At 44.6% G+C, this 11326-nt stretch overlaps 1 protein-coding gene across 3 annotated transcripts; it reads right to left on the bottom strand.

Moving 5' to 3' along the window:
* Nucleotides 1–1773: 1773 nt before the first annotated feature.
* Nucleotides 1774–10946, bottom strand: Cebpg (CCAAT enhancer binding protein gamma). 3 transcript variants are annotated; one of them, XM_021168778.3, is made up of 2 exons: nucleotides 10771–10946; nucleotides 1774–5224 (listed from the first exon to the last, which is right to left on the bottom strand). In XM_021168778.3, the coding sequence occupies exon 2, from the start codon at nucleotides 5126–5128 to the stop codon at nucleotides 4676–4678; it is 453 nt and encodes a 150-aa protein (XP_021024437.1). In that variant the 5' UTR covers nucleotides 5129–5224; nucleotides 10771–10946; the 3' UTR covers nucleotides 1774–4675. The 3 variants fall into 3 exon arrangements, with proteins under 3 accessions (XP_021024437.1, XP_085698008.1, XP_085698007.1); XM_085841882.1 differs by lacking the exon at nucleotides 10771–10946 and adding an exon at nucleotides 10364–10654; XM_085841881.1 differs by lacking the exon at nucleotides 10771–10946 and adding an exon at nucleotides 10043–10311.
* Between the last annotated feature and the right edge of the window lie 380 nt (nucleotides 10947–11326).

The following is an 11326-nucleotide window of genomic DNA, read 5'->3' as shown; positions in this document are numbered from 1 at the left end:
AAAAAGCCACCAAAACCAAATGCCAATCTAAGTCCCAAAGCACCACTTATCTCATTTACTTCTTAGGTTTACAACACCCATTCTTAGGGTTCTGGTTGGTACAGATGGGTCCATCCCCTTGGCCACCAGAGACACAGCAGTCTGAGTAAACACAGGCTCACTCTAGCCCATGTTCCTAAAGCTGTGCCCATGTCCTCCAACCTCTGCAGAAATTTGTGTAGCTTCAAAAATGGATTACAGATTCTTCCAGAAAGTTCTACAGTGCTAAAGCCTTCCCCACACTCTAGAAGGGCCCAGTATTAACTGAGCATCTATACCATGAGATACGCACACAACCTGACAGGAATGGCCTGTACTAGACTTATTTAGACCGAGACTAAACCAAGAAAGGGCTGAAGTGAAAAGCAAGAGATACTGCACTATAAAACAGAAAGAGCTGCAAAAGGTAGCAGGGAGAATGGAGGAGATAGAGGTGCTACATACATCACCGGGAGCACAGGGGAGCAGGAGGTTCTAGAGAGCATGTGATACACTGACACACAGGAAGAACTACAAGGCATCAAGTCCATTCAGGAGAGGAGGGTGGCTCTGAGGGAGGCAGGACTGGGTGGCAGGGTCTGAAGCAAGCAGGTACACTGAGGTAAAACTTGAGCTTGGTGCTGTAGATAAGCACTTGACAGCTGTTTCAAAGGGAGGGGCTATGAAGGCCTGACTGGTGCAAAAGACAGTCTAGGGGTGGGGCTTTTTTTAAGGTACAAAATACAGTTACAAACGCTTCAGACACATGATAAGAACTGGTCATTCTAAAAGTACTTTTTATTACACCTGATTTTGTCACAAAGTATAAACTTTTCTAATACAAGTTACTAGGAATAAACGGACTAGAGCAGGAGATCCAGCTCTGTTGAGAGCTCACCTAGCACACACAAAGCCCCAGGTTCAAGACCCAGTGTCCGATACAAGCAGATGCAGTGGTACATACCTGTAATCCTAGCACTTGAGAGGTGGAGGCAGGAAGGCCAGAAGTTCAAGGTCATACTTGGCTGAATATCAAGTTGAAGGCCAGCACTGGCTACAAGACCATCTCACTAAAACTGAAAAACAAACAAAAAATTACAATGAAGTCAAAGGAATTCTGTTCTGTCCCACCCATAGAAATTCTTTTCTTTTTTTCATTTTTAAGACAGGGTCTCAATGGTACTCAAGCTGGCCTTAAACTCAACCTTCATCTCTGTAATACTGGGGTTACAGGTGTATACCACCATACTCAGCCACACAATTTTCACAACCACACAACAATTAGAAACTTATTTCCCCAAACACGAAAAGACTAAAAGGACCAAAGTAAAGCATCTAAATGGCCTCTTCCTGTCCCACCCCCCCACTGCCAACACACAATTCTGACTGTTTCTTAGAGTCTCGATATATTTCTAAAATCAGCCAGTGCACTTCCATATCCAGGCATATACCCTGTGTAAGTCAAGAATGTATCCATACTCTAAAATGTAGTGTTAGGGATACACCTCAAATGGAAAACCATAGGCTAGGACCCACCAGGACACAGGCAGCCCTTTCATCCTGCTCCCTACACTGGGATGCAGTTTTAAGTTAGACCAAACGACTACAATCAACTGAAGCTGCATTCCAAGTTTAGAGACAACTCCTTCCCTGTCCACTCAGGGAAATCCAAGAGGCACCTTGCAGGCTCTTTGAGGCCAATTACAAGTGAACTTCTTGCTCATGTCCAAGATAAAGAAACCCACAAAGAAAAAGTCGTTGTTCCAAAAGGTGTTTTTTATTTTTAAATTCGTTGAAAGAAATAAAATTATATTTTAAAAAAATAGAGTAATCTCACAAACTGAAGGCCAGGAACAAATAGAACAAGTTAGTATTTTTCCTGAGGCAGATGGGATTAGCTGTGGAATGGAATCTTCCCCAGCCTGTCACACAAACAGGCGTCTTTTCCTATTTCTAAGGCATCAGGAGCACTCTACAAGCTCCATGGGTTGTCCAGGCACGAGGCTTCCCTGGAAAGGGGTGAGAGGGTTAAGAAACATCAAAAGCAGCTGTATCCCTTTCTTAGCAAACTGTACATGTTTCTAGTTTCATAAATTGAGAACCGTAATAACTGAATGGCCTCATGACCCAATTTCAAACACCCAGTCATATTTTAGTTAAATCCTTACTGAGATCCCAAAGTCACCTGTGACCCAAAGGGCTAGACAGAGAGGGTGGCTCTGATTCCCCCTCTATGCCCAGAACTCGTCAAAGGGCAGCCATCCCAGGAGACAGAGACGAGACTAATTCACACTACAGTTTGATTCCTAAGCCACCAACCTGTCCACAAAGCAGATCAAACTCTAAAGGTTCCCCGGTAACAAGACTTTCAAAAGTCACTCTACAGTTTCCAAAGCCCTAAGTTTACCCATTCCCCAAACCTAGTTTCCCCCAACTTTACAGAGAAATCTATCAAGTTAAACATCATTCCCACTTGCGTAAGAACATTTGTGTTCAATATGGAACTACTTACTTGTGCTAACAATCTCATTTACAAAGGTAAGAGCAAAGCTGGACCTCATTTGTATGTTCTGATTTGATACACTGAGCACTGACTTCCCTACAGCTTTTTAAAGTCCTAGCACTGATAACCACAAATTCCACAAGAACATCCATTTGTGAAAGCTGGTGTTTAGAAGTAAGTTTCCGGAAGTCTGCCTATCCTCATAGGTGCATACGTGTTCAAGTGGGACCTGTGTCACCAATTAAATTCATTACATAATTATCAATCCACTGATGAAGATTAGGATTATATGGGTGAGTCCTTGTTAGTTATCCAAACCTTCTCTCAATCTTTAGGAGTAGGTGGTATTCCAACCCAGGTAAAATGGTGCTGAGCCCTAATTTTTAAAACCCCACTCATTTCTTGGCTCCCAAAGAACAGTGTCGGCTCCTGTCTTCAGCTCTGCTGAGCTCCAGGGCCCTGAAAGCTTCTGTCCCGATCAGTCAGCAACTTCCTGCCATACTAGGGAGCAACCTGAGCAACACTGGGGTTACCAAGTCCTAGTAGAACACAGGGCCAGAAATGACCACATTCGAACAAGATTCCCAGCAACCCAAACTTTGATCACACAAGACCCATGTTTAGCTACCATCTCAGGAACTAACAAACTGACACTGGAGCTGTGCACAAACCACCAGTTACCAAGAAGACGATCTAAATACAACACTGATAAAAGCAGACCCTATAGACACCCAGCTTTTCGGTTTCACAACAAGAGTCAATGTCCTGAGTTTTATCAGCATTTTCTCTCTAAAATAAGTTATACAGAACACAAAGGCATACTAATGGAAGCAATAACACATGAAGTCTGGAAGAACAGCCCACTAAACTAGAAAAAGATTCCTCAAAGAAATAAAAATTTAAAAATTTAGGAAATAAATTAAAGACTCAAACCTCATACTTTCAAGTTTTCTTTGACTAGTCTTTTGAGAGATGGCATGAAGTTGATTCATTTTTCTAATAATTGTTCAGTTGAGATCAAACACCAAAAGGTGCCTCTTCACACAAGCACACACACACAAACACTTTACCTTTAAAAATCATGGCCCCATTGGCAGTTATTTTGAATAAACACAGGAGAAACCAAATGAATTAGTAGTACTCTAAATCATGGTCTGTATCATCAAGCCAAGGCATTTTATTTACTAACTTGGCTGACAAAAAATGGTTTCTCCCCCAAACCAAATGCTGCATTTACTTGCGTCCACAGAAACTAAAATGTCAGTACACGGTAGACACTGTTTTTTAGGACAGATATCATGCTTATCCAATAAGCAGAAGGCCCCTCACAGTTCAATCGCACTCTATGTCCTTTAAAACAAACAAAAGGGGGGGAAAAGCACAAAACCACTTTTTTCCTTCCTAACACACTTTGTATTTCTAACCACCTCCTCAACATGACTTGGTGGGATTTCTTTACTTCACCTAAAGTCATTTTAAAAAATGTCTATGTTGGAAAAAACAATGCTGACAATGCTAACACAGGTTTATACATCTATAAAATAGGGCCAAATTATTATGATTGGTTTTTGTAGCCCCAGAATTTACCATACACAATTTAGAATAAAATCACAAACTGAGGAACCCAGATGGAATTCAGCTTTTCTTTTTGTTTGTTGTTGTTTTGTTTTGAGACAGGGTTTCTCTGTGTAGCCCTGGCTCTCCTAGAACTCACTCTGTAGACCAGACCTCAAACTCAGAAATCCACCTGCCTCTGCCTCCCAAGTGCTGGGACTAAAGGCGTGCACCACCACCACCCGGCTAGAATTCAGTTTTTCTTAATCCAAGGTATTCTCTCATTAGAACCCAGTACCTTCTACATGACCTTCCATTGTCCCATTCCTACAAAAGAGCCATTTCTGGGGAAGTGAGGATTTATTAAGAATATTAAAGTCCAGGAATTTTGTTTTAACGATAAACCCTAAGTCTTTTTAGTGCTTCAAAAATCCATTATCATTTAAGACCAGATAAATTACATGGCTAATCAGCTGTTCAGTGCTGAGCCTAGAAAATAACCTCCAATGGAAGGAAACCGAGTTCAGCCACTGAAGCAAGGTGTGCAGGGTGGTCACACCTCTCATGTTCAAGTCACAAGCCCTGGGCCTGGAAGGAGATCTACTGCCCTGCGTTATCAGAATTTGTCGCTGTAGTTTCCGTGCTGATGGGCTGCACGTTGTCTGCGAGGCTGTGCGCATGCTCAAGAAACAAATCTTTCAGTACACTTAATTCCTTTGTCAGCAACTTAATTTTGGCTTCCAACCGTTCATTCTCTTCTTTGAGCTGGTTTACTCTTTGCAGTGTATCTTGAGCTTTCTGCTTGCTTTTTAACCGGCTTTTTTTCACCGCCATATTGTTCCGCTCTCTGCGCTGGCGGTATTCATCACTATTCCGATCCATGGGTGAGCTCTTTTTGCTTTGCTTGCTTGGAGGCACAGCCTTGCCCCCTCCCCCAGGCCCAGCGGGCACCAGCTGAGGAACCTGCTGTAAGCCGCTGGCATGTGCCTGAGTATGAATGACACTTATTCCATTCACTCCTGGAGTAGTGGCTGGCTGCGACAGCTTGCTCATTTGGGCACGTTCCTTTGCCAACACAGAATAGGTAGAAATCAGAGCAATGTGATCCGAGGAGGCCACACTCAACTGCCAAAAAATCTTCACATGTACCTAGTTAGAAAATAAGTCGCATTAAAATATCTGAAATGACAGGATCAAGTTAGATCAAACTTGCATGGATTTATAACACAGTAGGCAACCTATTAGTTTTGCTGACAGCAATTGCAAACCGTACAGAAGTTTCCAAACTTCAAAAAGTAAGTTGGCTCAGAAGCATCTTAAGCTAAAGACCAGTCCACCTGTAACTATCAAAAAAGGGACAAGAAATGAAAGCATAGCAGGAAGTACTAGGTAGAATATGTGAGCTAATATCGCTGGACAATCTGCCGGGGTGAAATCTGAGCTGTTTAGGGTAAGCATGGAAAACAAGTTCAATTATTGTAGACTAGACACCTGCATCTGCAGCATGGGGGATGCATTTCAAGTCAGGTTAGAATGCTGGATCAGAACATTCTGTCTGCGGAACCCATGAGGGTCTAGATATGCCTAAGCTCCTAGCAAGTTCCCTATTCAGTATTCCCAGGATGAATTAACAATGCCTTCACCTATTATGGTTTGTTTTTGTTTTTTAAAGACAAGGTTTCTCTATTTAGCTCTGCCTGTTCTGTAGGGCTCTGTAGAGCAAGCTAGCGTCCAACTCAAGTAGATCCCGCCCTGCCCCTGCCTCTGCCTCCTGAACGCTAGTAGTAAAGGCGCGGCCACCACCACCTGGCTCGTAGATCACTTTGAGTTGATTGATTTGCATGTTTACATTTTAGTACCATACTACAAACGAAACAGCTGAATCAACTGTTCCGAGACACAGAACCCTTAGAAAAGTAGAAATTATTATTACCAACCATGGAACTATCCTGTTCTCTTTTCCCAGAACTGCTAAAATGACCTTGGTGGACAAAGTTAGGGAAGTTAGCTAGAGTTAGAGAATGCCCCCAAGGAGCACACCCATGGTTACTAAGAAGTTCAGTCAGTAAACATCAACAGCTTTGGCCAACCCAAACTTTGGCCAAGCCTTTCTTCAAGCATGCTTATTAAGTTGGCTTTTTTATTATTTATTACTATTAATCTTTGCTTTTAAATATCCATATATCATTACTTTGAATTGTTTTAAAAGCCACTCAGCCAGCCCTGAGCTAGTGGGTCATCTGTTCTTGCTCCAGCACTAAAGGAAGACAGAAAGCTTCCTCCCAAGCCATGATGGATATGGACTCCGAGTTACACTCACAATGGATATTTCACAACTTCCCTTGAAAATGATTATGTGGCCTAATTTTTCTCCCACTTAAAAGGTGGCTGTTCAAAATAAAGTAAACAAATTAATTAAAAAACAAGGGTTAGCTGTTCAATATTAATTTAAGCCATCAGGACTACCATTTAACTCTGGAGCTTATCAAGTTGGTATACTGTGTGTAACCCAATTTTAAGGCCTTGTAGAACTCAATACCCCTCCTGGAACTGCCTCAAAAATCATGTTCATCTTAGTTGCCTATTTTCTTATATTATTTTTTCTCTGTTTTGTTTTGTTTTTTGCTTTGTTTTGTTTTTGGTTGGTTGGTTGGTTGGTTGGGTTTTGGTTTTTTGTTTGTTTGTTTGGTTGGTTGGTTGGTTTTTCAAGACAGGATTTCTCTGTATAGCCCTGGCTGTCCTGGAACTCACTCTGTAGACCAGGCTGGCCTCGAACTCAGAAATCTACCTGCCTCTGCCTCCCAAGTGCCGGGATTAAAGGTGTACACTGCCACCGCTCAGCATTTCCTTATATTCTTATTCTTCAAAACTAATCTCTATAGTCAATTTAGCAAAGCTCAAAGATAGCAATGATCCAAAGAAGTACAGACTAGAAGCAAGATCAAATTTTTCCTTGGCACTGGCTCCCTCAGTTTTACAAAACCTAGACATATCTCTTCCCTCCTGTGAGCTCCAACTCTCAGTCCAGGAGGGATGTGGAAATGATATGATGCCCAACTAACAAACTCTAGTCACTAACAGCTGTCAACAGGCTCCAGATTCAGGATGTTCTGCCTGTTTTTGAACCCAAAGACACAGAATTGGGGTAAGGGTCTAACTTTGCTCAAAGTCAATTACCAGAACAAAGGATAGGTTTTGGGTGACCCTTTTGGCTAGAAAAACAAGAGTATTGTTTACTGTGCCTACAAACTTGCAAGAAAAAAAAAAAAAAAGTAAAAAATAATTTATGATTTTATTTTTTAAGTGGGCTGGATATAGTGGTGCATGCCTTTAAAGCCAGCCTTGGGAGGGAGGTAGGCTCAGGTAGATCTCTGTGAGCTTAAGGCTAGCCTGGTCTACATATCAAGTTCCAGGATAACCAGGGCTACGTAAAGAGACTGTCTAAAAAAGAAAGATCGAGAGACAGAGGACAGGGAGGATCAAGGAGTTAACAGGCTTCAAACAGAATAATTTTGGTTTTGCACTGAACAAAGACACTTGTCATTTATGCTTTTGTTCCTTTCCACAAACATTTGCTGAGTTCTACAACAAAGCAATCTGGCATTTAATAGCTGAATATTTAACTCTAAATCAAAGTCTGGTTCCTGGATGGACTAATCTACTCCAAAGTTCAGTCTACAGGAGCCAGGGTGGTGCCTCTTTCCGTCTGCTTGTCAAATACCCAAGAAGCAAGAGGAAAGCTGAGGGGCAGCGGTCCTCAAAGTGGTCCCTGGACCAATACCAGCAATTTTCTACAAGTCCCAACTCTCGGCTGCCAGTCTAAGGAACAAGTTTTGGAGGTGAGCTTTCAGTCTTGTTTTAGGGGAGCCCCCAAAATGATTTCGAGGACACAATGGAGAACCATGGCTGCATATAAACAATGGATTTTACTAATGTGAGAGTAAATGAAATGAGTAACAGACTTTTTCAAATGAAAATTTCTTAACTAAAGTAATAATGTTCATTCAAAAGAATAAAACAATGATACTGGAATATTAGAATAGTAAAATAAAATAGAATGTTTCTAAATGCTTACTTAGAACAATAAACCTGTATAGAACTTTCCTAGCTTGTCGCTTTTTTCATAAACCTAGATAAAACCACGTATCTCTCCATTGGCCTCTCAAAATAAAGTCTTCACTCAATTTCCTTAATGAAGGTTCAGTCTTCAGATTTACAAACAAAAATACCGCACATCTATTGTCCTTCCTGATGCCACAGAAATTACCTCAGGCTGACATCATCTCCCAGGGGCCCTAGTCTCAGGTGTAGCAGCCTGAGCTCCCTCCAACCACTCACTATCTAGACTATCTAGAGCAATAGTTCTCAACCTTCTTGATGCTGCCACCCTTTAACCCAGCTTCCTCATGCTGTGGTGACCCCAGCCAGGTATTTTCATTGCTACTTGAGACTTTTGCTATGGTTATAAATCATAATATAAATATCTGTGTTTTCAGATGGCCTTAGATGACCCCTGTAAAGGGTCAGTCATTAGACACCCCCCCTCCCCAAAGAGGTTGCTACCTGCAGGTCGAGCAGTCTACCTTTCAAACCTAACTATGTCACATCATCCTACTAAAACTAAATGTCTGTGACTCCAGAGTACAGGATCAAACCCAAGGTCCTAACCCTCTCTACAAGTTCTGCTCCCTTATGCTCAACTCAAGACCACTACTTAATACAGTCTAAATGGTCTCTGTTTTCTCTTTTCTTTGTGCTTTTTTTTTATCCAATCTGCTCCCTGAGTTTCTTTGGCAACTCCAGATCCCTGGAGACTGTTGGAGGCAGAGTCCACAAGAGAGAGGAGACTCCTTCAAGGAGTTCAGTGTAAGTTGTCCACTGGAGTTGTGAAGAAAACATAGGCTTACTTGGATGTTATCTTTTAAATATTCATATGCTTGTTTGAATGTTATCCTTTAAACCTATTTATAGTACTAGTTAGCACATTCAAAACAAATTGTTTATAAATATATATTTATTAAGAGTTCCCATTCAGGTTTTTTCCCCCTCTCTAATGGCAGGGCAGGGCAACAGAATAGGGAAAGGACCAATGAACTTGCTAGTGTAAGAACCTATGCACCCACCCCTCTGAGGGAAACCTAAAATCGCTCCAGGACTCATTACTGTGACTGAGGCAGCTTTTGACCAGGTCCTGTGTCTCTTTCCCATGATCTCTGGAGGGACTGTTCCCAGGGACTTTCCCAGGGTGTATTTAATTCACTGGAGATGAAAGCACCTCTCCAAGATCACAGTGCTGGGATGACAATCATGACAGGTTGTGAGAATTTAAAGGATACTGGGGGAGAGGGGAGGGAGGAGGTCTGTTCCCACCTATTTGTTTCTGATAGGTCATAAAAATAACTGAGTCAGTCAAGCATGTCTATCAGACTCAGGAAACAGGCTCAAGGTTTTTTTCAGCTCAGTAGCATCCTGTCATTATTTACAGTTTTTCAGGAACAGGGAAATAACCGCAGGGATAGCTAGCTTATCATAACTTCTACTCAAGTGGCCATAGCTGAACAGACCTTAGAGCGCTTTGAAGGCTAGAAATGTGGCTCAGTGTTAGCGGGGCTTGCCTACCATACTCTGAATTCTTCTATGTACAATTTCTCAATAAAGACTTTATGGTGCTTTGTTTCAAATTCCCTCTGTGAGACAGGTCTGCACTCAATGATAATATATTCAAATAAGGATTCAAGTGGGTGGAAACTCAAGAGACACAACACCCAGCTGTTGTGCAACCCACAAAGGTTAAAACCTTTCTAAATTCGATACATCTTATGATGCAGTTTACAAAGAAACAAACAAAAAAGCAAGAAGGAGCAGAGCAAAACAAAGCATGCCAACCTTAAGACCAGAAATACACAAGCCCACTTGGAAAGAGAAACAATTCTCACACCCGCATGCCCAACTTCTCCACCTGGATACCTCAGCTGGCTCTTTTCCCGAGCTCCCTCCAGGCGAGCTAAGGAAAGGCTTCATGGCTTGACCTTCTGCGTCTGGTGCGCGATCATCTAGGATGTCCTCCCCCTCCCAGTGAACTGCAGGACACACGACCGCGTCCAAAAAAACCAAACGAAATCTCCCTCTTGCAACGTTACGTGTGTAAAAACTCGAGTGCCTTCCCTAGATGACCACTAGGTTATTAACTCCAAATAGGACCCGGGCCATCCTCCCCCCCAGACCGAGCCGTTTAGGAAGCCGACAGGAAGAGAGTCCTAGGTGGCTCCAAAGTAAGATTCGGTCCACCTTCTATTCTAGGAACACCCTCCATCCCTAGGGGCCAATGCGCGCCAGGCTTGTCACGCTGCACGTCGCCGAGGGGCAGGTTCTGGAGGGACCACCTGGTACTCCATCCCTTCCCCGACTGTGGTGAGGGGGCGCCCGGGGGAGCGCGGGGGTCGGCGCCAAGCGCGGCGGCGCTGGGCCGTGGCCAGGGATGAGCTCAGCCCCGCCGGGTGTTGCCCGCAGGTTGCATCAGACGCCGCTCCGGGCCCCCGCCCGCGCCGCCAAGCCGCCAGGGGCCTTCCGGGCCAACCTGCCGAATCGGGCAAGGGCCGGGTCTCCTCCGGCCGGGTCGGCGCCTACGCGAGCGGCGGGCTCGGCCGCGGCCTCCTCCCCCAACCCCTCCGAGCTACAACCCGCGGCCTCCTTACCTGCGCCTCTGGCCGGCCCGCCCGCCCCCAGACGGCCTCCACTCCGAGCGGCCCCGCGCGGCGCGGCCCGACCCGACCCGACCCAGGCCTCGCAGCCCGCGAGTCGGCGAGGAGGAGCGACGGTTACGAAACCGGCAACCTCCGCCCGTTCCGCCACCGCGGCCACCGGTTTTCCCCGCCTCTTCGGGTCCGCGCGCTGCTGCCGCCGCCGTGACCAATAGAAGCGCTGCTCGGAGAACGACGCGCTCGCCTCTAGAGATGGGCAGCTCCACCAGCCAATCACAGGCCGTGTGGCGGCGAGAGGCGGGCGCGCGGCGGAACGGGCGTGGTGGGCGTGGCAGCACCGGCGCTGGCTGGAGGCGCGCTCGGTGGTTTCCCCCTTAGGCTGTCGGTGGTGGCAGGCGGTGGCCCTGAGCCTTGGGAGTAACCCGTGGCAAGCAAAGTTCTTTCAGAGTTATGAGGGCCTCATCTGCCTTAGGGAAAAGACATTTCCTCAGGTGGATTTTTGAGTTACTGATTTGGGGTGGGGTTTTTGTTTGTTTAGGCCTCACGGCCC

This window comes from Mus caroli, unplaced genomic scaffold (genome assembly GCF_978045245.1).
Source record: "Mus caroli unplaced genomic scaffold, Mus_caroli_1 scaffold_8, whole genome shotgun sequence".
In the NCBI taxonomy this organism is placed as follows: Eukaryota; Metazoa; Chordata; class Mammalia; order Rodentia; family Muridae; genus Mus; species Mus caroli.
Note: the sequence above shows the minus strand (reverse complement) of the source record. Positions and strands in the feature narration are given on the sequence as shown.

What these genes read in the sequence shown, in the direction of transcription:
- Cebpg (XM_085841881.1), bottom strand. Translation starts at nt 10,096, where the DNA reads ATGAAGCCTTTCCTTAGCTCGCCTGGAGGGAGCTCGGGAAAAGAGCCA. An exon ending in CGGGAAAAGAGCCAGCTGAG is followed by an intron (nt 5,225 to 10,042) that starts GTATCCAGGTGG and finishes TTTTCTAACTAG; the next exon opens with GTACATGTGAAGATTTTTTG.